The sequence below is a fragment of the Myotis nattereri genome, assembly GCF_964212035.1.
Source record: "Myotis nattereri genome assembly, chromosome: 7".
NCBI classification, from domain to species: Eukaryota; Metazoa; Chordata; class Mammalia; order Chiroptera; family Vespertilionidae; genus Myotis; species Myotis nattereri.
Window position 1 is genome coordinate 61,580,835 of NC_138082.1, and position 24,821 is coordinate 61,605,655.

Sequence of the window (24,821 nt, forward strand, 5' to 3'; positions counted from 1 at the left end):
GAAGACTTTTGAGAGCTTTTGGCTTCTTTTTTCAAACTTCACTGGTTGGGTTACAGAGGTATTTTCTTGCCAGTGAGGCAGAGAATATTGAAAACTTTTCAGTGAGAATATTGAAAACTTTTACAGTCGAAAGTCCCACAAGAAATCTTACCATCTGTTTATCCTTTTTTTTTTTTTACCTTGTTGCTTTTTTAAAAATTTTAAGTGATTTATTGCCCGTTTGACTGAAATTGCATCTGTTAAGTACAGATGTTGCATGGAGATTAGTATCTGTTTGCCTGTCTTTACACAATATTCTCTGGAAATAAAATCTCTCCTTTGCTCCCCTACCTCCCTTCAATTGTGAATTTAATTAAGAAGATGAGCAGTAGTGTTCAGAGTACCCGTTAGTCCGCCTTTCCAAACATTCCACGCAGCCTTTTCGATATTGACAAGTGTGCGTTGCAGAGCCACACAGTGCAGGCGAAACAGGAAGCAGCTCTTTGCTGGGGAGGATGCTCCAGTCACCCTCCACTCTCCCAGGGAACGCTCTTCAGCTGACTGAAGCAGGCGAGCCGAGCCAATCAGAGGCCACTTTCCTAGCTCAGTCACCAGTCTGTGGTTGAGGAAGGGTTTTGCTTTTCTATGCTCTGTATTGGGAAGGCAGATAAAATGCCAGGTCTGAACTGCCTCTGGGGATAAGCTCACCCCGTGTGATGTGAATGAATAGCATCTTGCCTGGTAAAGCCACAGGAATTGATAAGGCAAGCGCAGTCCTTCACCCAGGCCTTTTCTATCTTTTAGCTCTAGCTGTGGCTTCTGTGGCAGTTTTGTTTTTGCCTTGAAAGAGGTGCTCTGGATTATCAGACCTCCATGTATGACAATTTGTACCTGCATGGCATTGAAGACTCGGAGGCTGTAAGTATTTTCATAGATAGCTGATTCCCTCTCCCCTCCTCTCCCTCCTCCCACTGAACTCCCCCCTCCCCCATTTCTTAGGCAACGCAGGGAACATGGAGCTGAAAGCTCACATCTTTCGGGTTCTTGCTGGCTGCGCTGTCAATGTTCTCTGTATAGTTTAGAGTTGACGGAAATGATTCTTCATTATATAATTCCTCCTCAGGCAGAAAAGAAGTTAGGGTGATAGCAAAGGCATCTAAGAGTGTACGCTGTTTGGATTTGTATATTTCTCGGTCCACGTCTGATCTCACCAGGGGTAACTGCTCCTTGTAGACGGGCTTAAACTCTGCGGAAAGTGCCTATGTTTTCCAATAGCAGGGTTCATAGGAAAGGCTCATTCATTATGTCATCCACATTGTTTATTGAGCAAGCATGAATGGAAGTTCCTCAGCGGTAGCTGTATTGTGTGCTTTCTGGCCAAACAAGTGGTGCAGATCTGCTGCTTCTTTGTTAAGGAAATCAGATGCAAGGTTGGAGTCGTACAACACCCAGCGCGGAGGCAGAGGGTAGTGTTCCTGTGCTCTACCCTGGAAGACCCACGGATGCTCACGTGTGTTTTGGCTTAGAAAACTGGGCTCCTTTCCCTCCACAGGTCAGGCTCATGCAATCTATTAAAATCAGGAGGGAAATGCTTTTCTGAAATTCCTAAAATCATACCATCAGAATGCTAGCTTTTGAATGTAGGGTAAAGCTGATCCCTGAGCATTTCTTTCACTGTTGCTAGTGGCCGTTGTTTATTTTTAATCAATTATATAGAAAGCTGGCCCTGTGAAATGATTCCAGGTGGCTAATGGGACCTGCTCTGGGGAGTCTGGATTGTAACTGAGTGCAGTGCCGTGCATGTTGCTACCTTTGAGACAGGGATGTGTTATATAAGGTTCTCGGGCTCAACCACCAAATAAACAGATTATAACAACAACAACAAAAAACTCCTATGATATACGTCAATGCAGACGTATGTATCAAATGTTGTGCAATCCGTGAAAGATGGCAATTCTCCGTTCTGATGAGGCATTCCGTGTTTCCTGCCTATCTGCGTGTTAGCTCTAACTCTAACTCTGTTTCTGCAAAGTCTCTCTGCGTGTTGCCCAACGTGCTTGTCAATGAGCAGGCTGTCAGTTTACTGCAAGGGACCATGGCCTGAAGCAGTGGTGGCTGAAATAGACAAGGTCCACCCTTGTGGGTGGGTGGGAGAATGGAAAACGCAACTCCAGGAGTTTAGGGAGCCAGCTTCCCCGGCCGTGTTCATCAGGAGGCCTGATGATTCCTCATGCCCCTTCCTTCCACACCGAGTTATGACACAGGCGATGTCTTGCTGAACTATAACTTTATTTTCGACCATTGCGCGCTGCATTGCACTTAAGTGGATTGGTTGGAGTTCTTTTAGAATAACTGGTTATTTTAGAAGCCAGCTGCTATGAGCAGAGTCGGCTAGGAACTAAAGTATCCAGCACCTCATTCTCCAGGACTGTGTGAATTTCCGATGCACTGGTTCAGAGGGGAGCCATTATAAGTAGGAAAACATTTTTCTCCTTTTGGTCCAGCCTCTTGGGGTGGCCCAGTTTCTCTGTAGGATGGGCAGTGAAGAGCACAGGACTTCACTCAGTGGCAGCAGCTGATGGTGGGTCGTGCTAGGGACCGCAGTGCTGTGTTCCCAGTGACTCAGTGGCGGGCCTGCAGGCTGAGGTCCTCCGAGCTGTGCACATCAGCAAGGTTGAGGCAGGCAGGCACCCCAAGGAATGAAGCAAGGCATCTGGCTGCTCCTCCATTGAAAGTATGGGAGTCTCTCGGAAGGGAGGGATGGAAAGTGTGTCAGGCACACGAGAGGGGAAGGCAGAGGTGCTCGGAAGGGTGAACTGACTCTCAATGCTTATTTGAGTTTATTTGTTTTTATAAGGACGAATAATGTGATGTGTTACCCAAGATGGTGTGAACAAAGCTTCAAGCCAATGGAGAAGACTAGGCCTAAATAGCTGACCTGGTGAAGTGACAAATAAAGCCACACCTGGAGAGCCGCATCCTCAGCAGTCTTTCTCAGTGCCAATGCATTTATGGCTGTAAGTGTGGGGTCTGCCCAGGTGGAAGCAGAGCTCTCGGCACAGGTCTGGTAGACAGGTGTGGAGAGGCTTTCTCAGAGGGCCAGCTGCAGCCCGAGAATACACAGGCACTAAAAGCTGAGTATGGCACTTTCCTCAGAGGGTTGGGGAGACATCACATATATCCTACCACCACGTGCTGTTGAAATGTCTTTATGGGATGTGTGGGGTTTAACATATGACAAGTGATGACATTTAGTGTGTTTACGTAGGTCATCTTGCCTAGGTACTATTGTATTCTGAATAAGAATAAACCAATATTATCCACTGTTAACACCTTACACCCCCACAGTACAAGAAAGATCTGGGGACAGTGATGTGAGGTTTTTCTCAAGAGTCTGGTCCAGAGGTAGATATTATGCTCCCTGTAGCCTAGATTTTTGCTTGTAACCTTGGCATTTCATGAACTGTATACATAAAGAGAGGGGAACAAGAGCCATGCTGGATGGAACACACTTGAGTCTGGGCATTTTAGATTCTTTGATTCTGTGGAGCCTTTTGAAGATGTCCATTGACTTCTGCTCTGGTTTCCAGGAAGGTAGATACGTGTCAGCATCATTCAGAATTATCAGGAAGTATATAAGATCCTTCTGGGCCCCATAGCAAGGTCCTATATGGGGACAAGAGATTTAATGCATTATATTACTCCTTCTGTTACCTTGACGTGGACAATGGCGTGTGTGCTGCTGAATGAGTCTATATCAAGACCAGGCAGTCACAGTTGATCATGCACCCAGAATCTCACTACCTTGTCTTCTGGGAGGGTTGCCCATTCCACTTCCACCGCCCATGCTGGGTCTTCGCACAGGTCTTGGTGGCCAAGATGCTTTTCACTGACTGAGCCCCCAGAATTCATCACCTACGTTTTATTTGAGTCATATTAGATTTTGATAGGTCTGCTCCTTGTTATACATGTTTTATAAATGGTTTCATTGTGCATCTTGACATTTATGGAATCATTATCAGAATAGACTTCTTTTTTTTTTCATTCAGTAGATTTATTACACAAACAATAGGAGGGATGTTCTTAGAGGGATAAATGGAAAAAGCAGATCAGTAGGAAAAGTTACCTAACTCCTCCCAGACACAATCACACATAACATATTGCTATATATCCTTTCAGATTCTCCATGCACATGTATGTAAATATGTCATTGCATTTCTGTGAAATGTTGTTTTCACTTAAAATAGTGAGCACCCTAGTACTAGACTGGCCTGCCCAGGAGATGCTTTGCAATATTTAAAGCTCCTACACGGACTTTCTGGGATTTTGAGCAATTTAAATGAAATACAGATTCTTAGAGTATTTTGTAAAGTGAAGCCAAGGTTATCTACACATAGAATTGGTAGTTGATTTCTCTGTTACAATTGCTTCCACTTCCAAATGCTTAAATTCTAAAGTACTAGTATTTGGAGGGAAAATTCTGGTCAATTTCAGTGAAAAAAGATGAACAGTTCATAATTCAGGGCTTTTACTAAAGAGGAAAATACATTTTTAGGTGTTTTCAATCCTAGAAAGGGAACCATAATGTATTAAACTGTTAGAAATCTTATAGATATAAAAGTTAAAGTGAAGAAAAATTTTATCAACTATGGCATGTATATATATATATAAGCACATATTTAAATTTATATGCAACTATACATTATTTTAAGGATAAATATATATGTTAATTATTGAAACTACTTATTTTCTATAAGCAGTGTGCCTACTTGTTTGCCTAAATGTCTGTGTGCTCACAGGCATGTGCACAGTATACACCCTCATACATTCACACACATTCATACATAGGCAGGCTCCATGCTTTGCTAATTGATAGTTAATACTAAGTGGAGATTTCTGCCATGGAGATTTTGGAGAAGGAAAATTAACTGCTTTTCACATAAAGAAAGATACCCAAGAGGGTTGAAAGGCGAAACATCCACAAGAGAATAAAGGCTTGCTACTTTCAAAGCTACAATAAAGTCATTTTAAATACGGAGATATGTTCTTGTGTGTGCTAGGGAGGAGGATGAGCTGCAAACAGAAGGCTCTGTGTGTTTAGGGCCCTTCAGAAAAACACTTAGGGATAGTAAGGATTCGATTTCTCTTGGAAACGAGAAGTTTTTATAGTCTATCAGAGGGTGAGAGTCTTTTTGGCCTATTTCTAGGGAATGAGGCCTGTCCTGTAAAAGAAGCCAAGGTCTGGGTGTTGGCATCTCGGGCCAGAGAGGAAAACCAAATGCTGCTTGTGGCTTGTGTAGGAGAGGTGACTGAGAAAATCAACTTGTTTTACTCAGCTGAGTGATTTTTATTTTTATATATTTTATTGCTTTTTTACAGAGAGGAAGGGAGAAGGATAGAGAGTTAGAAACATTGATGAGAGAGAAGCATCGATCAGCTGCCTCCTGCACACTCCCTACTGGGGATGTGCCTGCAACCAAGGTACATGCCCTTGACCAGAATCGAACCTGGGACCCTTGAGTCTGCAGGCTGATGCTCTATCCATTGAGCCAAACCGGTTAGGGTTCAGCTGAGTGATTTTGGTGTTTGTCCAGAGTCTGAATAAATGATGAACAGAAACTTCTCTTTGATCCATCAATTCTTAGCAATGATGGTTTTCTAAAATATACATTGAAGTGATTTCTAGATGTAATTGTCATAGAGCGAAATTCCTTAAATCTGATCAGAACCCATGCATTCACCTCTCCAAGATCATCAGTCTTGCCACTTTTGTGGTAATTTCCATTTTTAGGTGACAGAGGGAAGTATTAGGTTCAATCCTGCCTTTCCTCAGGGCCTTCCGGATCTCTTTTCCTACTGGTGTTCTTTTTCCTGTGAGACTATGATGTCAATCAGGATTTTAGAATATGGTCCTGTGAGTCCATAGGTCAGGTCCTGTGACTCAGTGAGCGTTACATTATTCTGTGGTACAAGATGTTCTGTAGGAAGGTCAGCAATAACTATAAAAAAAATGCTTTTAAGGGCGAAGGTGGGAAGGCCTCTCATTGGCTTAGTCCTTTCTTGTTTATCATAGTTCAGCTTGAATCTTATTTCTGCGTATTGGTTCTAGTTACTCTGTGCACCGTCTCCTTGTAATATCCCTTACTTAGGTAAACTAAGCCACCTGAGGAGGACAAGGAGACATAACTGGATTGGTTATCACTTTTTGTTCTCTCTTTTCCCTCTCCCACTAGTCCTTTACAATAATTATCAAGCCGTCAGCTCAGATATTCATGAAGCTACAATAAAAATTATACCAAGAAGTTCAAGATAATTACTTAAAACTATTAGGGTTGAAAAAGAAAATTGAGAAGTTTGAACAGATTTGAAATCAGCATATGAAAATCACATTTTCTATTTGCTCTTAAAGTCCAATAATCTATATATATATAAAGAGGCAGCATGCAAATTAGCTGGGACACCATAACAGTCACGACCGGTCAGGAGGAGGCTGCGCGCAGGTGAGGCCCAGAGCAGAGATGGAGCAGAGAGAGGGAGACCTGCCCAAGCTGCCACGGCTGAGGGCAAGCCCAGAGAGGAGAGGGCAGGCCCTCGCCGGCAGTCCTGCCTCTGCGCGTGAGCTGCAGAGGTAACACCTTTTCTGAGAGCTCATTGGCTAAGCTCCTGGTACGCCTCTCACAGTGCTCTTGGTAACTTGTCTAATAACAATCCAAGAAAGTGATCTAGGGTTTTTCACCACACTCCTGGAGGAAAAAACAAAGGTCCACTGCTGGAGGGTCTAAGAAATGTCATATCCTGCCCTAGCTGGTTTGGCTCAGTGGATAGAGCCTCGGCCTGCCAACCACAGGGTCCGGGTTCGATTCTGATCAAGGGCATGTACCTAGGTTGCAGGCTCCTCCCTGTCCAGGCCCAGGTCAGGGCTCATGCAGGAGGCAACCAATCAAAGTGTCCCTCTCACATTGATGTTTCTTTCTGTCTTTCCCTCTCTCTTCCATGCTCTCTAAAAATCAATGGAAAAATATCCTCAGGTGAGGATAAAAAAGAAAGAAAGAAATGTCATATCCTATGAAAGAGACATCTTGAAAATGCCTAAAGAAAGTTGTCATTTTTTTTGTGGTGAAGGGACTGGAGTCCGTGTTGATGAAAACAACTTGGCGGCTGTGGCAGCCGGCAGTGGCAGCAGCAGCGGGGTAATAGGGGTGGTGCCTTCCCCTGATCAGTCAGGTTGCCTCCTGCAGAGGGAGGCCATCAGTAGGACATCCCCTGAAGGCTCCCAGACTGTGAGAGGGGGCAGGCTGGGCTGAGGAACCCCCACCCCCACCCCCACCCCCACCCCAGTGCATGAATTTTGTGCACCGGGCCCTAATAATATATAATAGAAAAAAGATTCCTTTCCTAATAATAATGAAAATTGTAAATTACTTAAAAGGCAATTGAATAAGAAATGTGCAATATCTATAAGACAAATAAAATAAGTAAAAAAAAGAAAATTATACTAAGAAAGCTGTATAGATATGAACTCTGTATTCTGATCTAAACCAGGTTGATTTAGGTGCCTCTCATGTGTTTGCAGCAGGCCATGTGGACTTTGAAAACGGCAGCAACTCTAAACTGCCCCACTGGCAAAGCCACATGGTATAGATGCAGGTGACCTCCCTTACTGAGGACGGGGACTAGCAGGCCGCTGCTTAGTGTGTAAACATTAGGTAGTTTGCAGTTTCATATAAAATAATGGCAAGTGAATTGGGGTTGTGGATTTTTGTGCTGTGGACTTTGACCTTTCTAAGACTTTGAGGGGAGTGAGTCTGAGATAAAACTGTGTGGCCATTGTTACAGTACCTAAGGGTATGCCAAAAGGAAGATACCGCACCTGATCATCTTTGAGATCTAAATAGACCAATACTTGTTCTTACTTTACATTTATGTATTCTTTTAAAACATAATTGTGTAGTTTTAATAATAAATATTTTTCTCTCATCTTAAATTGTGCCACAATATCAGTACTTCCCGCATCCTATTTTTTTTTTTCTGTTGCATCTGTTCTCAGAGATATTGAAAAGTCTTAAATTTAAAATAGGACGTTTTGAATTTGCTTCTAGTCTTTCTGTTCAGAGGACATGACCTAAGGGATACATCATAACGTGAATGTTTAAAACTCTCAGTTATTTAGGAGTTTGATTGTATAGTTTGTGAATAACTTAGTGTTCTTATTTTGCCTTCTTAAAAATCCTATTACTCTTTACTGTCCTGCTTCTTTGTAGCTTGAGCATCATATAGGAAAAAGATTCTGACTTTTAATGTTATTACTCTATTAGCAAATTTGTTGAAAAATTTGGTGAGTGATAAGGTGTTTCTCATTTTTCCTTAGCCTCCATAAAATTTCTCTTATACTGAGTGTGTCTATCAACCAGGAAAATGTCCTTTATTTTTTGTACTTTGTGTTATGAAACAGTAATGTAGTGTAACAGTGTTATGATTAAAAGCAAAGACTCAGTGCAAGCTTGCTAGAGATTAAGCCTGGCTCCCCACTTCCTACCTGGTAGCCCTGGGTACATTTCTTAAATTTTCTGTGCCTTGGTTCCCATATCACTGAAGTGTCAATGATAATAGAACCTACATTTTTGGTGGTTTGGAAGGTTAAATTAGTTAACATGTATAAAGCCCTTAAAATAAATAAGTGTTTACTGCTATTATTATACATATAATGAATATACTTATACTTTGGTGACTAAACATGCTCATTGCTCTGCAGGTTTTGATGTTTCCTCCAAATTCTTTGGTTTATTTTCAGAGCACTTGCATGAGTTTTGACAGTGATTTCTAAAAAATATTATAGGTGCTGACAAGTAAAAGAACTCACTAATCTTCTAAGGCCTTGTGAATAGTCTGTTGAATTTTGTTTCAGAAAGGACCAGTGGAGTATAATTTAAAGAACACTAGGAGTTGGAAGCCTTGGTCTTAGCCATTTATTACCAGTTATCTTGGAGAAGTTATTGAATCGCTCCAATTTTCATTTTTCCTCCTATAAAATGAAGAGGGTTTGATTTAGATAATTTCTAAGGTTTTTTTTTTTTATATCCAAAGTTCTGTTTTATTTGCTGATAGGCATTTCTTTGGCTGAGATGCAAATGCCACTATGGTGCCATTTGCTTCTTGAAATGATCAATTACCATGGTGTCTTGTGCATACTAAGTAAGATGTTAGCATTTGGACTTTGAATTGGATGTTTGGCCTTTTCAGAATCTTTGAAAGAGGAAGGTATGTGTGGTGCACATCTTTGAGAGGACTAGATGTTTGAAAAGGGAAGGATTTTATTTAAGATTTTTAACACTAGAAGTCAAAAGGATGCTTTGTCAACTGCTCATTTGCTTGCCAATGTCCACCATTTACTTCTAGCCCACAGAGATTTGAGCTGGAAACACTTGAGTCTCATCTCTAAGGAAAAAAACACACACACAAACAAAGGCAAAAGCTTACTGAGAAGTAAGCTTCTAACTCTTGTTGATGATCGAGGAGAGGTATGTCTGCTTTAATCTCTATCTTTTCTTCTTGGCTAAGTTACAAGAAGAAGTCTTAGCTGTACACTAGGAGAGTGCTGACCAAAAAAAGGTTTAAATAATTGTTTTATGATTGTTGTGATGCTTAATCATTAAGAATGTTTATATTGTTTGGGTTTTTTTGCTTTACAGTTTTTCTTCAGCTCATCATTATTATCTTTTGGGGTATGCTAAAAACAATAATCAATTAGAAAATGTAGGAATATAGTATAATAAATTCCAAGAGACATTCATTTTTTAAAATTGACTTGAGAGAGAGAGAGAGAGAGAGAGAGAGAGAAATCAATTAGTTGTTCCATTATTTATACATTCAGTGGTTGCTTCTTGTATGTGCCCTGACCAGAGATTAAACCACTACCTTGGTATATGGGGATGACACTCTAACCTACTGAACACCCAGCCAGAGCAAGACATTCATAATTTTTTAAAAAGTCATTCATTACCTTTAAAAGGAGTAACTATGCCTGATCTATTTAATTTTCCCCTATAATAAAGTGAAAGGCTACAAAGACGAAAGGAGTGATCTCTACTTTAGCCCAATCTCTCAATATTCCATTAAATATTTTTTGAATGTAGTAAGAATTGAAGGCAAATATTTATCATCAGGCTAGAAGAATACGATGAATATCATGCTAAAATAATTAGTAGGTAAACAAATTTGTTCCCCAGTTTATTTCCAGAGTCATTACTGAAACCTTAATATTGTTTAACTGTAAATGATGTCCAGAGATTAGTATTTTGAGGCTTATTTGATTCACTGGCTCTATGGATCCAAGGGATGGAATTAAGATCTTATTTATCAGACTCTCAAGTTATTTCACATTTGATCATGTTGTCAATCGTAAAATATAGGAGTGAAATTAAGGTGAATTTGATAAGGAAGGGGAGAACAGAACATTTCTTAGTTATCACAGGGTACAGGGCCCTTTGTGAACTGTTAAGATACTGTAGAGTAGAGTGGACAATAAAATTGCACAGATTAAAAAAGGCTAGGTTGATATTAGATTTTTTTTTAAAAGGCTAGACCAGCTGGCATGGCTCAGTGATTGAGCAACAACCTATGAAGCAGAAGGTCACGGTTTGATTCCAGGTCAGGGCACATGCCCGGATTTTGGGTTTGATCGCCAGTGGGGGAGGGGGCATACAGGAGGTAGCTGATCAGTGATTCTCTCTCATCATTGATGTTTCTCTCTCTCCCTCTTTCTTCCTCTCTGAAATCAATAAAAATATATTTTAAAAAACTGAATGACAGAACAATCTTACAGCACGGATTTACCATAATGAGTTAAGCCCACTGATAAATTTAGAATATTTCCCATTTTTCAGTGGGAATAGAATACTTCCTGTTTAACATTTCTATATATGAATTTTGTGTACCACGTGAGACATTTCTCCGAAATAGCTTCTTAGAATTGTGGATTAAAAGGTTAGCTCATTTTAAAAATGTACATTTTGGTGGGTATTGTAAAACATTTTTATATTAAATTAAACTTTTTTTCATTGAGAATGTATAAATTAGTTCAAAATTTTAATCTAAAATATAAGAATTCAAAGGAGTTTTTGATAGTGGGAAGCAGCTTTAGACTATTGCCTCCAGGTTCCATAAGAAGAATTTATTTACGTCTATTGTAATAATTTGGTTACAAATACTTGGGAAGTTGCATCCACCAGCCTTCATTTCACAAATGGAAAGAACCGAGGTCCAAAGAGTTAGACGACTTGCGTAGAATGACCCAATTTATCGTGGAATTGGGCCTAGAAACCTCCTCAGGTCTTTCTAGAGTGCTGTTCTTTTTACAAAGCCAAATCCTAGGGTTAGTAATATTAAAATAGAATAAACCACTGAAGGATGGGATAATCATATTATTTGTACAGTGCTTGTTTGACAGCTTACAAAGCAGTTGGGAGTTGGGAGGATCTCCAAAATAGAGAACAGATTGCTCTCCGACCCAAATGAGGAGACCTTTTCCTACTCAGAATCCAGATTAGAGTCCCAATTTCTTTCAGGCTTTTTTGTTTGATATTGTTTTCTTATATGGTTTGAAGCCCCTGACTGTTGATGAATTTAAATAATGGTACGCCCACAAAACGTAAAGGAACGCTAGAGATTGTCAGAAAGAGGTTTTGTGTTTTAGGGAAAAGTTCTCATTATTTGTATGCAGATCTTGATGACAGTTGCACGGTAATGCTATGTTTGGCCTTAGCCAAGAGTATCAAAGTTCCATTTTTATTCTCTCCTTCTCATTTTTGATTCCTCTCCATGAGCTTGCAATTTAGGAAAACATTTGCATGATTCAGTAGGGATATTTTTAAAAATACAAAAGACAGCAATATTTGTTAAAAATACATGGAGCTATAAGTTCTGAGAGGAGGGTTATTGTATCAATCAGAATTCCTACCAAAAAAATACCCCCATAAAATCTTCAAACTAGGATAATTTGTAAGGTTCAATAAATTGAAAAGGTGTTGGTAAGTGTAAGGAAACCAGAAGGATAGTATAGTACTGGTCATTGCAGAGCTGTTCCCACCTCTAGACCCAGTGGGACCAGGAAAGGGCATAATTATAGGAAACTGGGAGGACTGAGTCTTGTCAAGAAGGCTACCTTGAGAAGGGTACATCCTTTCCTGTGTAAGGATACAAGCTTCCTCCCTGGGAAGAAGCCAAGGAATAAATATCCCAATCTCATTTCTGTCCCTTACTCTTATCTCTGCTAGGGCCCCCATTAGTCAAAGCCAACCAGAAGCCACAGAGCAGAAGTTATTGGTCAATCACACAGTACAAACATAGAGTGGGGAAGGATGGAGGGTAATCTGAAGACGCAAATGGCTTCTGGTTTCATCCACATTATCGGTGGGCCCTGTCTGAGCACCTTGGTAGATGAAACCATGCAATTTGAAGACATTCCTAAAACACACCTCTGAAGATGCTGGTGAAGCTCTGAAGCAGTTGCTACTGGTTCTTTTTCCATTGGAAATGTGTGTTGGTTTTTTATGTGTGAGGATGGTTCCACTGTAAATGGTGCCTTGGATTTTAATTCCTGTACTGTTCTTGTTAATTAAGACTTGGAGTACTTTAAAAAGTTCTTGAATTGGGAGAAAATAAAAGTTTTGTGGAGAGAACTTGAGAAGCTAAGCTATGTGGACTCCGAGGACTGCCTAAAAATACAGATAATGAGCAGATATAAAAATGCATGTATCAGACCAACTTATGGCTCAGCTGTTCTTCACTGTCATGTCCAGACCAGAAGATTTCTCCTCCAAATTTCATCATATCATGATCCTCATCACATAAAACAGTGGGAGGATTGCTGGGAGTAAGGATTAGCATCATGAGATTTTACAGTTTTGATGACAGCCTCCTTCTTAAAAAATATATTGACTGAGTGCGGGCGGGAATGCTAAGAGAGTGTCTCTTTGCAGTGTTGGAAGTAGAACTTGTTTTGGAAGGTATAGGAAGCCCATGAAAGTAGTAGCTTGGAGTTCAGGCTTTGCCAATTTTAATAAAGCTAAGCAGACCTTGTATATCACTATGAAAAAGACAGTTTTGACTGGTCACTGGTTACGCAGTCTGTAAAATTTGTGAACATCCATTGAACTGTACACATATATGTGTAAGTTTCTGCATGTGCATTATACTTCACTTAGGAACTTTGGAAGTCTCTTTTGGGACAACAAGTATAACTCATGGGATTCTGGAAACTGGGATTGAGATTAGGAAGGATATGATAAAGGCCCTTACTTCTCATTGTTAGGGCTTGTGAAATGGTAGAAGGGAGTAGATTCGTACACTGACTACATGCTAGAGTCCTGAGTTCAGAAAGAGCACTAATCCTTGACTGGTGGGCCAGTTGGCTAAGGAAAGGACACATGACTCACCACTGGGAGATGGGAAGCTCCTATCCTTCCGGGTGCAGAAGGCTCTCTCCTTTGTTGATTGGTGTTCACATGCTTCACCTCTCTGAAAACTGTGATTCTTAAGGTAAGGAGAATTCTGGGGAATAGATGTTCTCCCTGCCTCGAGCATTGTCTGCAAGGTCAGAGGCAGCTAAGAGCTGGTCCTTCTGCTTACAGACCCATGCCAGTGCCTCAACAGAGAGCCGGTTGTGATGATAAGGAATAAAATGATGATGGCTATGAGTCTCGGTGGAGGTTTATTTTGATAAAGTTCTTAGGTTCAAATGTTTATTTCTGGAAAAGTGAGCATACTTGGTACGTAGGTATACACAAACTCTCACTAGAGAGGTCCTGCAGTAGTCTTTATGTGTAAAAAGCTGTGTTAAAGCTAAGCTAGCATATGTATTGTATGAACACTGCTTGAATGTTTTCATTGCCAAAATTTGCATACTTATAAAATAACATATGTTATTTTTCAGAGATTTTTAAAGTATTATTTTTATTATCCTAATTCTTAAATTATTACTAGTGTAGAGTATGGTGCTGTAAGAGGGCCATGGTAGATCTTATAATTGAAGCACACAATTGCCATTTGTTATTAAAGATGCTTTCTTTGGCTGTGGCATTTCAAATGGTGTGTGTGTGTGAGTGTGTGTTTTTATGTGTTTGTTAAACCCCTTGGATTAAAGCTATAATATAAAGAACTCTGCAAGCTGCAAGATACGGGAATTATCAGGGTTTTATTAGGACTGTATAGTATGTTGATAAACATGGTATTATTTTGTCTTGGTTTTAAAATATATACTGGCATAAAGTTAGTTTTAAAAAAGTTGTTTGTGCCACAACTCAAAATTAGTGTGGGTGAATCACCCAAAAAAAACCACAAAAAATTTAAGAGGAAGAAAAGGAGAGAAGAATGCAAATAAGGTAGAACAAGGACAAGGAAATGCATAACTTAGCTTCTGTGAGTGTTTGATTCATATCCCTTTTACTAGTAATTAAAACATATTCTGGCTGTAAGATGTGCAACTAGTTGTTAGATTTTTCATTTGCTTGTTGCATTTACATAGAGTAGTTGGCCTTGAAAATGCAGCTAGCAGCCAAGTCACATACTGAAGATTTGTCTGACTTAGAGACTAGTTTAGTAAGAAGGTATCTTGAGGACATTATGGGGAGAGCACACATCAGATACCTTGTTCTGGAAACTCAGCCAGAATGTTGTCAGTTGTGATCTACCTGATTCTTAGGTTATCTAAATTTCCAGTTGTATTGTATTTGTATTGTATTTGTATTGTATTTGTATTGTATTGTATTGTATTGTATTGTATTGTATTGTATTGTATTGTATTTTAATCCTCACCTAAGGATATTTTTTCCATTGATTTTTAGAGAGTAGAGGAGAGAGAGGGAAAGACAAAGAGAAACATCGATGTGAAAGAAACACATCGATTGGTTGCCTCCTGAATGAGCCCCAAGCAGGGCCTGGGCCAGGGAGGAGCCTGCAACTGAGATACATGACCTTGGTCAGAATCAAACCCGGGACTTTTTGGTCCATAAGCTGACACTCTATCCACTGAGTCAAACCGGCTAGGGCTGACTTCAGTTCTTAATTTACGACTTACAAAGACACTGCGCATGTAAAGCCTCACCTCCACATACTTAATGGAAGAGGGAGAGTGTTGAAGTTCCAGATTGCCTTCCTGGAGGAAACTTGAGGATATTCAACAGACTCTAGCTATAAACTATACCTTCTCTTTAGGTATAAAAAATGCCCATTTTCCCATAAGTATTTGTGTTGACTTTTTATATCCCTTAGCCAAGGACATTGATAAACTCTGAAGGCATTTCCCAGTTTTCAGGATTGGGCCTTCCTCCGGGTCCTGAGTCTCCAAGGAATTATTGGTCCTTTTTGCTGTACTGGGGAACAGATCAGATATTGATAGGTGGTCCTCTTCATTGTACCTGCACATAAAGACACCCAGCTTCCAATTTCAAAGGAGCCCCCGCCCCCCCACCCCCCATTTTATCTATTAGGTCAAGCATTGTATTAGTGTTCTGCAGAGCAAACTTTGGGGAAATTATTTGCCATAGGTAATTGAGAGCTATTGAAGGATTTTTAAACTGCAAGTCGGTATGATCAGATATGCATTGGTCAGCGTGGAAAATGGATTTGAGGAGAGGGAGAATGCTGGCAGGGAATCCAATTAGAAAGGTGGTGAAATCGTACAGGTGTTAGATGTTGAAGACCTCAACTAGGGCAGCAGCAGTGGGAATAGAGAGGAGGAGGTGAAGTGAGAAATATTTGTCATAAATGCAGCAGGTTTTATAACTAATTAGCTTAGCAAGGGAGAAGAGTCTGGGCTGAACACCTCCACTCTGGCTTGGGTGACTGACTGGTTGGATGGTGCTGCTACTGAGATTGGCAAGTAGGCCATTTCTTCTGATGTCTTTTGAACTGACCCAGGGGAGCACAGGTTAGAAGCAGGTGCAGGTTTAGAAGGCCTCAGTCCTCCCAACTGTTGATCTTAATTCCAGTTAAGAAAATTACTGACTTCATCCAGGTTTGTGAAATAGTTTTGTTCTGGAGAGCCGGGACTCCCAGTGGCCAGGAACTAGCTACAGGATAATGATGTTCTAGCTCGCTCCCTTCTGGTCCCTGTACTCATCCTTCTATACACTGTTGTACCAAATCTGGAATCCACAGAGGAAATGTGCCATGCTCCCCTAGCCTCTGAGTTGAGGAACTTCTCAGCAAAGAAATCTTCACATGATTTTTAAACATCCCCTTTCCTCAGTAAATGAGTATTTCTCCAAGTGACAGCTAGACTACAAAAAAGGGTATTTGGGATATTGTTCAGAGAGTAACCAGGAGGAAAACTATTTTTAAAGTTTTTATTCTTTTATATATGTTTCTTTTCCTTATAAGATATAAAAGATCATACTATTTGTCCAGAGTATCTTCTATCTCTTAATTTTAGTGTAAGAGTTTCTAGCCATTAACTTACTATGCTCATTGATATATGTGAAAAAAATTGGGCCCCTAGTCAAATAAGTTTGGTAATGACCTCCTCTGCCCCATTTTCAAAGATTCTGAGCACACAGTAGGCCACTAAAATCTCTTAGCATTCTGAAATTTTGTTTAACCCAAAGATATAGCAAACTTATTTGATCTCAGAACCTTTTTTTCCCTAAGGAATATCTATTCACAACTTGAAGAACTAGTATCTTGCAGAATGTGGTTGGGGAAATGCTGGCCTACTTATTTATACCAGCTTTATTTATTGTAGACAATCTCGGTGTCTTAAGTTGGTTAGATTTTGTGGGATGGAATGGGGTTAACATTAAATAGATATATATGTTTCTGGGACCTTCCTCTCAGAGACTTTGATTCAGTTGCTTGGGATGGGGCTTAGGATTTGCATTGTTGGCAAACACACCCAAGATGATTTTCAGGTAGATACTTTGAGAAGTATTGGATCAAATTATTGTCCTCATCAGCCAGAGAGTGTGACAATGCACAGAGCATACAGTTTTTTGTTTCTTTTGGGTCCTCATCTATTTTCCTGTCTCCCTCTGGAGTGATAAGCACTGTGAAGTAGGAACATCTTTCTTACTCATCTCCGTCCCCTCGCATAGCCTTGCCTACCTATGTGCTTATCCCAAGACGGGCTCTCAATAAGTGGTCAGTAGAATGAATTGAAATTTAATAATCTTAATTCCTCCAGAAATCAAGAGGGGCCTTGGGAATGGTCAGAAATGACTGAACATGATATATTTATCAGGGATTATTAGCCCGTGGCCATCACACCGTAACACTGTCACAACCAAACGAGCAGCTCTCGTGGCGGGCAGGGTGGGGCGCAAGCCACTAGCGGCAGAGAGCTATGAGCAGCAGAGGGCGGGGCAGTGAGCCATGATGGGCGGGGCGGCCAGCTGAGGCAAGCGGAAGCGAGCTACTTGCGCACGATTTTTGTGTGCGCTGGGCCTCTAGTACATATATATCCATGACTAGCCACACTATTATTTTTTTTTTTTGAAAAATCAAAGTAAATTTAAAAATGGAGGTTAGCTGGATTAACTTTTTACTTTTGAAATTAAAAGGCCTATATTTTTAAGACAACCAGAGAGTGATAAGGGAAATTCAGTCTTCTCTTCTTGCATTTATAATTGGGCTATATTGATTATAAACAAATTGGTGACAATGTACGTCTCCATTCTTACCCCCAGACTCCTAGACCCTACTCTCTAGAGTCCATCTCTCTTAGCAGTTTGTTTTTTTATAACAGCTTTATTGATGTTATAATTCACATACCATACAATTCACCAATTTAAAGTGTAAAATTCACCAGTTTTAGTGGATTCCGAGTTGTGCAACCATTCCCCAGTCAATTTAGAGCATTTTAATCACCTCAGAAAGAAATTCTGTACCCATGGACAGTCACTCCCTGTTTCCCCCTAACTTTCCCAACCCTAGACTGTCCCTATGGACTTGCCCATTGTAGACATTTAATGCATATGGAATTGTACAGTCTGTGGCCTTTTGTGACTGGCTTCTTTCAGTTAACATGTTTTCAGGCTTCATCTGTGTATGGATCAACATTTCATTTCTTTTTATTCTTAAGTAATACTCCATTGTATGGATGTTACACATTTTATTTATTTATTTATTTATTTATTTATTTATTTATTTATGAACCGTTGGGTTGTTTCTACTTTTTGGCTGCTATGTACATTTGTGTACAAGTTTGTGTGTGTATATGACACTTAACAATTCTTTTTTTTAAAGAACTTTTTAATTGATTTTTTTTTTTGAGAGAGAGAGAGAGAGAGAGAAAGGGAGAGGGGAGAGAGAAACATTTATGTGAGAGTGAAACATTGATTGGCTGCCTCCTGCATGCCCCCTATGAGGGATCGAGCCTGCAACCCGGGCATGTGTCCTGACCAGGAATTGAATCAACCAACTGAGCCATACTGGCCAGGGTGAAATTTAACAGATCTTGACCAATCTTATAAAAATGTAGACCATTATTAATAACTTGAGATATACTAAAGATATATGGAAAATTTAAGGGTTTGGGGGTTTTTTTTGCATTTCACTCTAGTGATCCATACACTATCACAGCTATTTCCATATAACCCTGCTCTAGTTAGTGTGGTTCCCTCACAGTTGGGAGTAGGCAGTGCTCAGTCTCAGGTACAAGTATTGTAGACACCATTACCACTTCTGCCCACCCCTCTTTACAGTCCTCACATTGCACAAGGTCCAACTCTTATTCCACTTCTTCTGTGAGGCCGTTTCCTGTGTTTCCCAAACTCTTCTGAACTCACACAGCAGCATCTACCCCCTCACCTGGGCATTAACCATCTATAGCTTCCTATGATTTCTGCAACTATTTCACATGTCTGTGTTTCATCACTGCAAATATAAGATGCTGAAGGACAAGGATCAAATGCTGCCATTCTTTTGTGCTTCCCTTCCCTCCAGCCTAGGGTAAGAGAAAGGAATAAGATAGATACGTGGCGCGATGACACACAAATTAATATTCAATGAGTGAATGGAAGCTATCGCTCAAAGCTTCTGTGGCATTGATGTTCTCAGTAAAATGGGACTGGTTCACACCAATTATTGAGGAAATGATGAGAGTTGTCAATTAAACCAGGTGCAGCTCTGAAATTGCAAGGGGCGCATTTAAAGAGTTGCTGACTTGTCACAGAAAATGCTGAAAGGCATTTTGTTTAGACATAATCCCATCTGAACATCATATATTCTCTTCATTTCTACTTACTTGTTCTCATTTGCAAGGATATCTTCAGGGACATTGTCTGGGAAATAAGATCTTTGCAACATCCTCTCTTTTATTTCCAAGCTTGGGTCGTAATTTAGCAACTCTATCATTATCAGAGCCATTATGTCTGTGATGGTCACACCCGAAATTTTCGTGACTTCACAAACAAAGCCAGTTCTGTTCATGAGCCCCACACTAACAGCCCTTCTCATGTTAAGTGGAAGCCAAATGGAAACAACAACAACAAACAATTATAGGAAATCAGACAGAAAGGTATAATAATTTGAAGCAGAATAAAGACATTTTAGTTTTTCTGGCACCTGGCCATGAACATTTCAGCCATTTTTCTATAAAATCTACTCTTCAGATATTTCCCTGTGGATAAGACTATTAAGCAAATCATCCCACTTCTTTATGAGCTGGCTATGAAAAATTCCATGGAAATAATTCTGCCTAAATAAAATTACTCTATTAATCCATAGCCTTAATTTTTTGTGATGCTGAAAAGAACTACAGTCTAGGACAGCAACCGTTGGTCACCGCTACCCTGATTTAAAATGAGGGGCTGGTTGAGGGTTGTAGAGGCAGATCAGACATTGTAGTGAAGCTGTGGCTGTTACTTATTTCTTCAGGGCCACGCTGATTCACTCGATCATAGTTGTGATAATAGGTAGAACAATGGTAGGTCCCTTCATTAGGAATGTGCCTTTGAATCCCTGGGTACTCATGTAAAGGCTGGTCATCAGAGCAACTTACCTGAAGTTTTCACTTTGCAAATATATTGACATACTTGTTCCACAAACAGATGGAATTTTTTTTGGAAAGCATCAGCTTTATAATTTAACTAGTGGCCCAGTGCACGGTTTTGTGCTCATTGAAAGGAAATTAATTAGAAGAAAGATTTGTGCAGTAATTACGTTACTGCAAAAAATTATATGTCAAAATAGCATATATACTATCTTATCTAATAAAAGAGAAACATGGTAATTGGCGTATGACCGCTACCCTTCCCATTGGCTAATCAGGGTGATATGCAAATTAACTGCCAGCCAAGATGGCGGCCGGCAGCTAGGCAGCTGGAAGCGAACATGAGGCTTGCTTGCTTCAGTGACGGAGGACTCCAACGTTCCCCGCCTGCTGCTGCCGGCCTCTGAGCTGCAACTCTAAGCAACTATGTTACAAATATAGAAGCTAAACAAAACCCCAGAGACCTGCTTTAGTCACCAGGCTTCAGCCAGCAGGATCGCAACATTGTTTCAAATACAGAAGGTAAACAAAGGCCAGAAACCTGCTTTCAGCAGCGGAGGCCTAAGAGCTGGAGCCTCAGAGCTAAAGCTGGCCCAGAATTAAAAAAAATTCTGGGAGCTTCAGTCACCCACCAGCCTGAAAACAGCCCTCAGCCCCTCACCCAGACTGGCCAGGCACCCCAGCGGGGACCCCCACCCTGAAGGGTGTGTGACCAGCTGCAAACAGCCATCATCCCCTCATCCAGGCTGGCCAGGCACCCCAGTGCAGACCCCCACCCTGATCCAGGGCACCCTTCAGGGCAAACCAGCCAGCCCCCACCCGTGCACCAGGCCTCTATCCTATATAGTAAAAGGGTAATATGCCTCCCAGCACCGGGATCAGCGGAGCTGAGAGGCCTCCCGGCACCAGGATCAGCGTGACAGGGGGCAGTGCCCAATCCCCCTGATCGCCCTGCAGCTCAGTGTGTGACAGGGCGGGGCCACAACCTCCCTATTCACCCTGCTCTGTTCGTGACAGGGGAAGGCACCCCAACCCCCTGATCAGCCCTGCTCTGTGCCTGATAGGGGGAGCTCCCCAACCCCCTGATCGCCTTGTGGCTCTGTGTGTGACAGGGTGCGGGGCCCCAACCCCCTGATCGGCCCTGCTCTGTGTGTGACGGGGTAGAGCCATAACCTCCCCATCGGCCCTGCCCTGAGTGTGAGAGTGGCGGCGCCCCAACCCCCTGATTGGCCCTGCCCTGAGTGTGACAGGGTGCAGCACCCCAAACCCCTGATCCACCCTGCTCTGTGTGTGATAGGGGGCGGTGCCCCAACTCCCCTATCGGTCCTACTTTGTGAGTGACGGGGGGGGAGCTCCCCAACCCCCTGATCAGCCCTGCTCTGTGCGTGACAGGGGGGAGCCCCCCAACCCCCTGATCGACCCTGCTCTGTGTGTGACATGGTACGGAACCCCAACCCCCCTGATGGGCCCTGCTCTGTGAGTGACAGGAGGCAGCGCCCCAACCCCCTGATTGGCCCTGCTCTGTGCGTGACAGGGGGTGGTGCTGCAACCTGCCCATCGACCCTGCCTTGAGTGTGACAAGGGGCGGTGCCCCAACCCCCCAATCAGCCCTACCCTGAGCATGACTGAGGGTGGCATCACAACCTCCCGATCCGCCCTGCTCTGTGCATGACAGGGGCGGCGCCCCAACTCCCCAATCAGCCCTGCTCTGAGCCCGACCAGGGGCTGCACCTAGGGATTGGGCCTGCCCTCTGCCACCCAGGAGCAGGCCTAAGCCAGCAGGTCATTATCTCCCGAGGGGTCCCAGACTGTGAGAGGGCACAGGCCAGGCTGAGGGACCCCCCCTTCCCCCCGAGTGCACAAATTTTTGTGCACCGGGCCTCTAGTAGTAGTATAAAATTAAAACATGCGTGTGATTGGTGCCAGCAAGAGCTTTATATGTATCACACATGCACGAGTCAATGTTTATTTTTAAACTGCCAGTGCACGTCATATGTACCAGCCGGTTGGTCGGTAAGAAGGTCGGACGGACAGATGGTCGGTCACTTAACCTTTTATATATATAGATTCTAGATCTATCTATTGGTGGTCCTTGTACAGAGCCAGTAAATAAGTAAGAATGTTACCAAAGAATTGTTTACAGAAGTGGTTTTTTTTCTTACGAGGACCCTCAAGGCCTTTCTAGTATGCATTTCTACTTTCCAGGCCCTAGAAAATCCTTGCTCAATTCTCAGGGTGCCTTAGTAATGTCTTGCTGCTTTGTTTACTAGATGAGGTCTCTCAGAATGCCTCCTTCTCGAAGACCGGGGGAGGGAGGTTTAATCAGCCTCCTTGTGCGCAGCACTGCAGCTTCCTCATTAGTCTTTTCTGATAGGAAGAAGCAGAGGTACAGTGTGGCAGGAGCCAAACACTGCAGTCTACAAGCATCTCTCAAGCTACTGTCACTGGAGCCTTCGCACCTGCTTCTGCAATGGGGCCTACGCTTTCTTCCCATGAGGATCTCCTCCTGTTACCCTGGTTTATGGTATATCTCGCTCCACCATTCAAACGAGCAAACTGAAACCCGTTCTCACCGACCTCCCTGACTCTGCTGGCTCCTGTCAGCATCCTTCAGAGAAATCGAAACAATGTGTTCACCTGTGGCTGTGTGACAGCACTGGAGGTCTTGATCTGGTCAGCTCCTGCCTTGCAGCACTTCAGTCATGAGGAGATTGATTATTGGGGAAGAGGGTTGGGGAAAGAGAAGAGTGAAACTATGCTATTAGGTTCAAAAGACTTTAAAAAAAAATTAGGTGAATTTCACGTAGCATAAAATTAACCATGTTAAGGAGAACATTTCAGTTGCATTTAGTACATTCATAATGTGGTACAACCACCACCTCTATTTAATTTCAAAATAATTTCATTGCCCAGAATAAAACCCAGTAACCTTTAAGCAGTTACTGTATACTCACTCCCCTCTCATCCCACCCTTGGCATCCACCAAGCTGCTTTCTATATCTATGGATTTACCTATTCTAGATATTTCATACAAATGGAATCACATAGTCCATGACCCTTTGTGTGTGGCTTCTTTCACTTAGCATAATGTTTTTGAGATTCATCCATGTTGTAATATAGATCAGTACTTCGTTTTTATGGCTGAATAATATTCCATTACATGGATATGTGACATTCATCCATTGATAGCTAGTCAGGCCCTTTCCACCTTTTGCTGCCTGGACACTTTAGTATAAGTATTTATTTGAGTACCTGTTTTCCATTATTTGGTGTATCTATCTAAGAGTGGAATTCCTGGGTCATATGGTTATTCTATGTTTAACTTTTTGAGGAACTGCCAAACTGCTTTCCACAGGGGCTGAAACATGGGTCGTTAGTTTTGATATAGAACTTTAAGGCAAACATCATGAAGACAGGAAAGGTCATATGACTCTGTACAGAAAGTCTACACATCTTGGAATAAGACTGAAAATGTACATTCGGATGTCTTCTAGAGACCAGTGTGGAGCAGTAAAAAATATAGCTCTGTATATAAACGTGGTTAGAGATCTCTCTTATGTCCCTCCTGGTTCTCCTCCCACTGGGGTTAAAGGGATAACCGCTTCAGTGGACGCTCCCTCTGCTACTGTGGCTTTCAAAACCTTCCCTTTGGAGTGGTTTGCTCTCACAATTATTATTATTATTATTATTATTATTATTATTATTTACTGCAAATCTCATCTTGTTACCTATTTAAAATTCTTAACTGGTTCTCCATGGCCTGCAGCATACGTGGCAGATTTCTTTTCTGGCAACATCAGGACCTGTACTCCCTGGCCTGTGCTGGGGTCTCGCTCTCTCCCACCGGCATCCTCACTCTCGGACCACATCACCTTCTTGTAGGTGCCCAGGAGGGTCACATGCTCTTACCTGACTTCTTGTCTTTGCACATGTTCCATCCTTTGCCCACAAGGCTAACTGTTACATCTCTCCAGGAGATGTAACTTCAAACACCATATCCAGCCAGAAGTCTCCCACGACTCCTTAGTCTGAACTTCAGGTACTCTCCCCTGTAGTCCACTTACTTCTCTATATATTTTACCAGGCTCCATGAGGACAGGGACCACTGCTCTGTTTAGTTCATCGTGTGTCTCAAACACCTACAATGGTGCATGGCACACAGGAGCTCTTAAAACAGGTGTTGACTGAGTGGCATCCCTTTTAGATCAGGCCAACATTTTTCATTTTGTTTTTCTACTATCTGACAGGTAGGGAGTATCAAATAAATGCTAGCTGAATGGAAGAAAGGGTGGAAAGGAAGTAGGAGGGGCAAATGAGGGAGAAAGAGGTAGGAGAAGGTGAGAAGGACAGAGAGGAAAGAAGAAAAAGCAGGAGAGGCAAAGAACAAGACAAAAAAAGGTAGGAAAGAGGAGTGGGCCAGGCTGCTGTGGCTCAGTGATTGAGCATCCATCCATGAATCAAGAGGTCCCTGGTTCAATTCCCGGTCAGAGTCCATGGCCAGGTTGCTGACTGGATCCCCAGTGTGGGGCATGCAGGAGGCAGCCAAACATCTCTCTCATCGATGTTTCTATCTCTCTATTCCTCTCCCTTCCTCTCTCTCTCTAAAATCAATAAAACAAATTTAAAAAAAAGAAGGAAAGAAGAGTGGAAAAATGGTGTGGGAATGAATAAAACCGAGAAAGGCAGGGTATAGCTAGACTACTGATGCCTTGCTTCAAAAAATGTAGCCATTTACTCCACAAATTCAAACTTATTACATGAAAACATGTGCTTGCCTATTAGAAGAGGGGGAGAGAGAGAGAAAGGCTGAAGGAGTGAAGGGCTTCAAGTCTTAGAATGAATGCCTCCCAATTCCACC

At 41.9% G+C, this 24,821-nt stretch overlaps 1 protein-coding gene across 8 annotated transcripts in view; it reads left to right on the forward strand.

Annotated features, from left to right (window-relative positions):
• Nucleotides 1-24,821, forward strand: part of CACNB4 (calcium voltage-gated channel auxiliary subunit beta 4) — a 231,839-nt gene that overhangs the window by 115,641 nt on the left and 91,377 nt on the right. Inside the window, exons 1-2 of one of the 8 annotated variants that reach the window (XM_081095541.1) lie at nt 539-897; nt 2,837-2,996. The exons of 4 other annotated variants lie outside the window; for them this stretch is intronic. In XM_081095541.1, the coding sequence (XP_080951667.1) occupies nt 2,991-2,996 (6 nt within the window). In that variant the 5' untranslated portion in view covers nt 539-897; nt 2,837-2,990. Of the gene's footprint in view, nt 1-538; nt 898-2,836; nt 2,997-24,821 lie in introns of those variants that run through there. 3 more of the 8 variants (XM_081095542.1, XM_081095540.1, XM_081095539.1) reach the window with 3 other exon arrangements.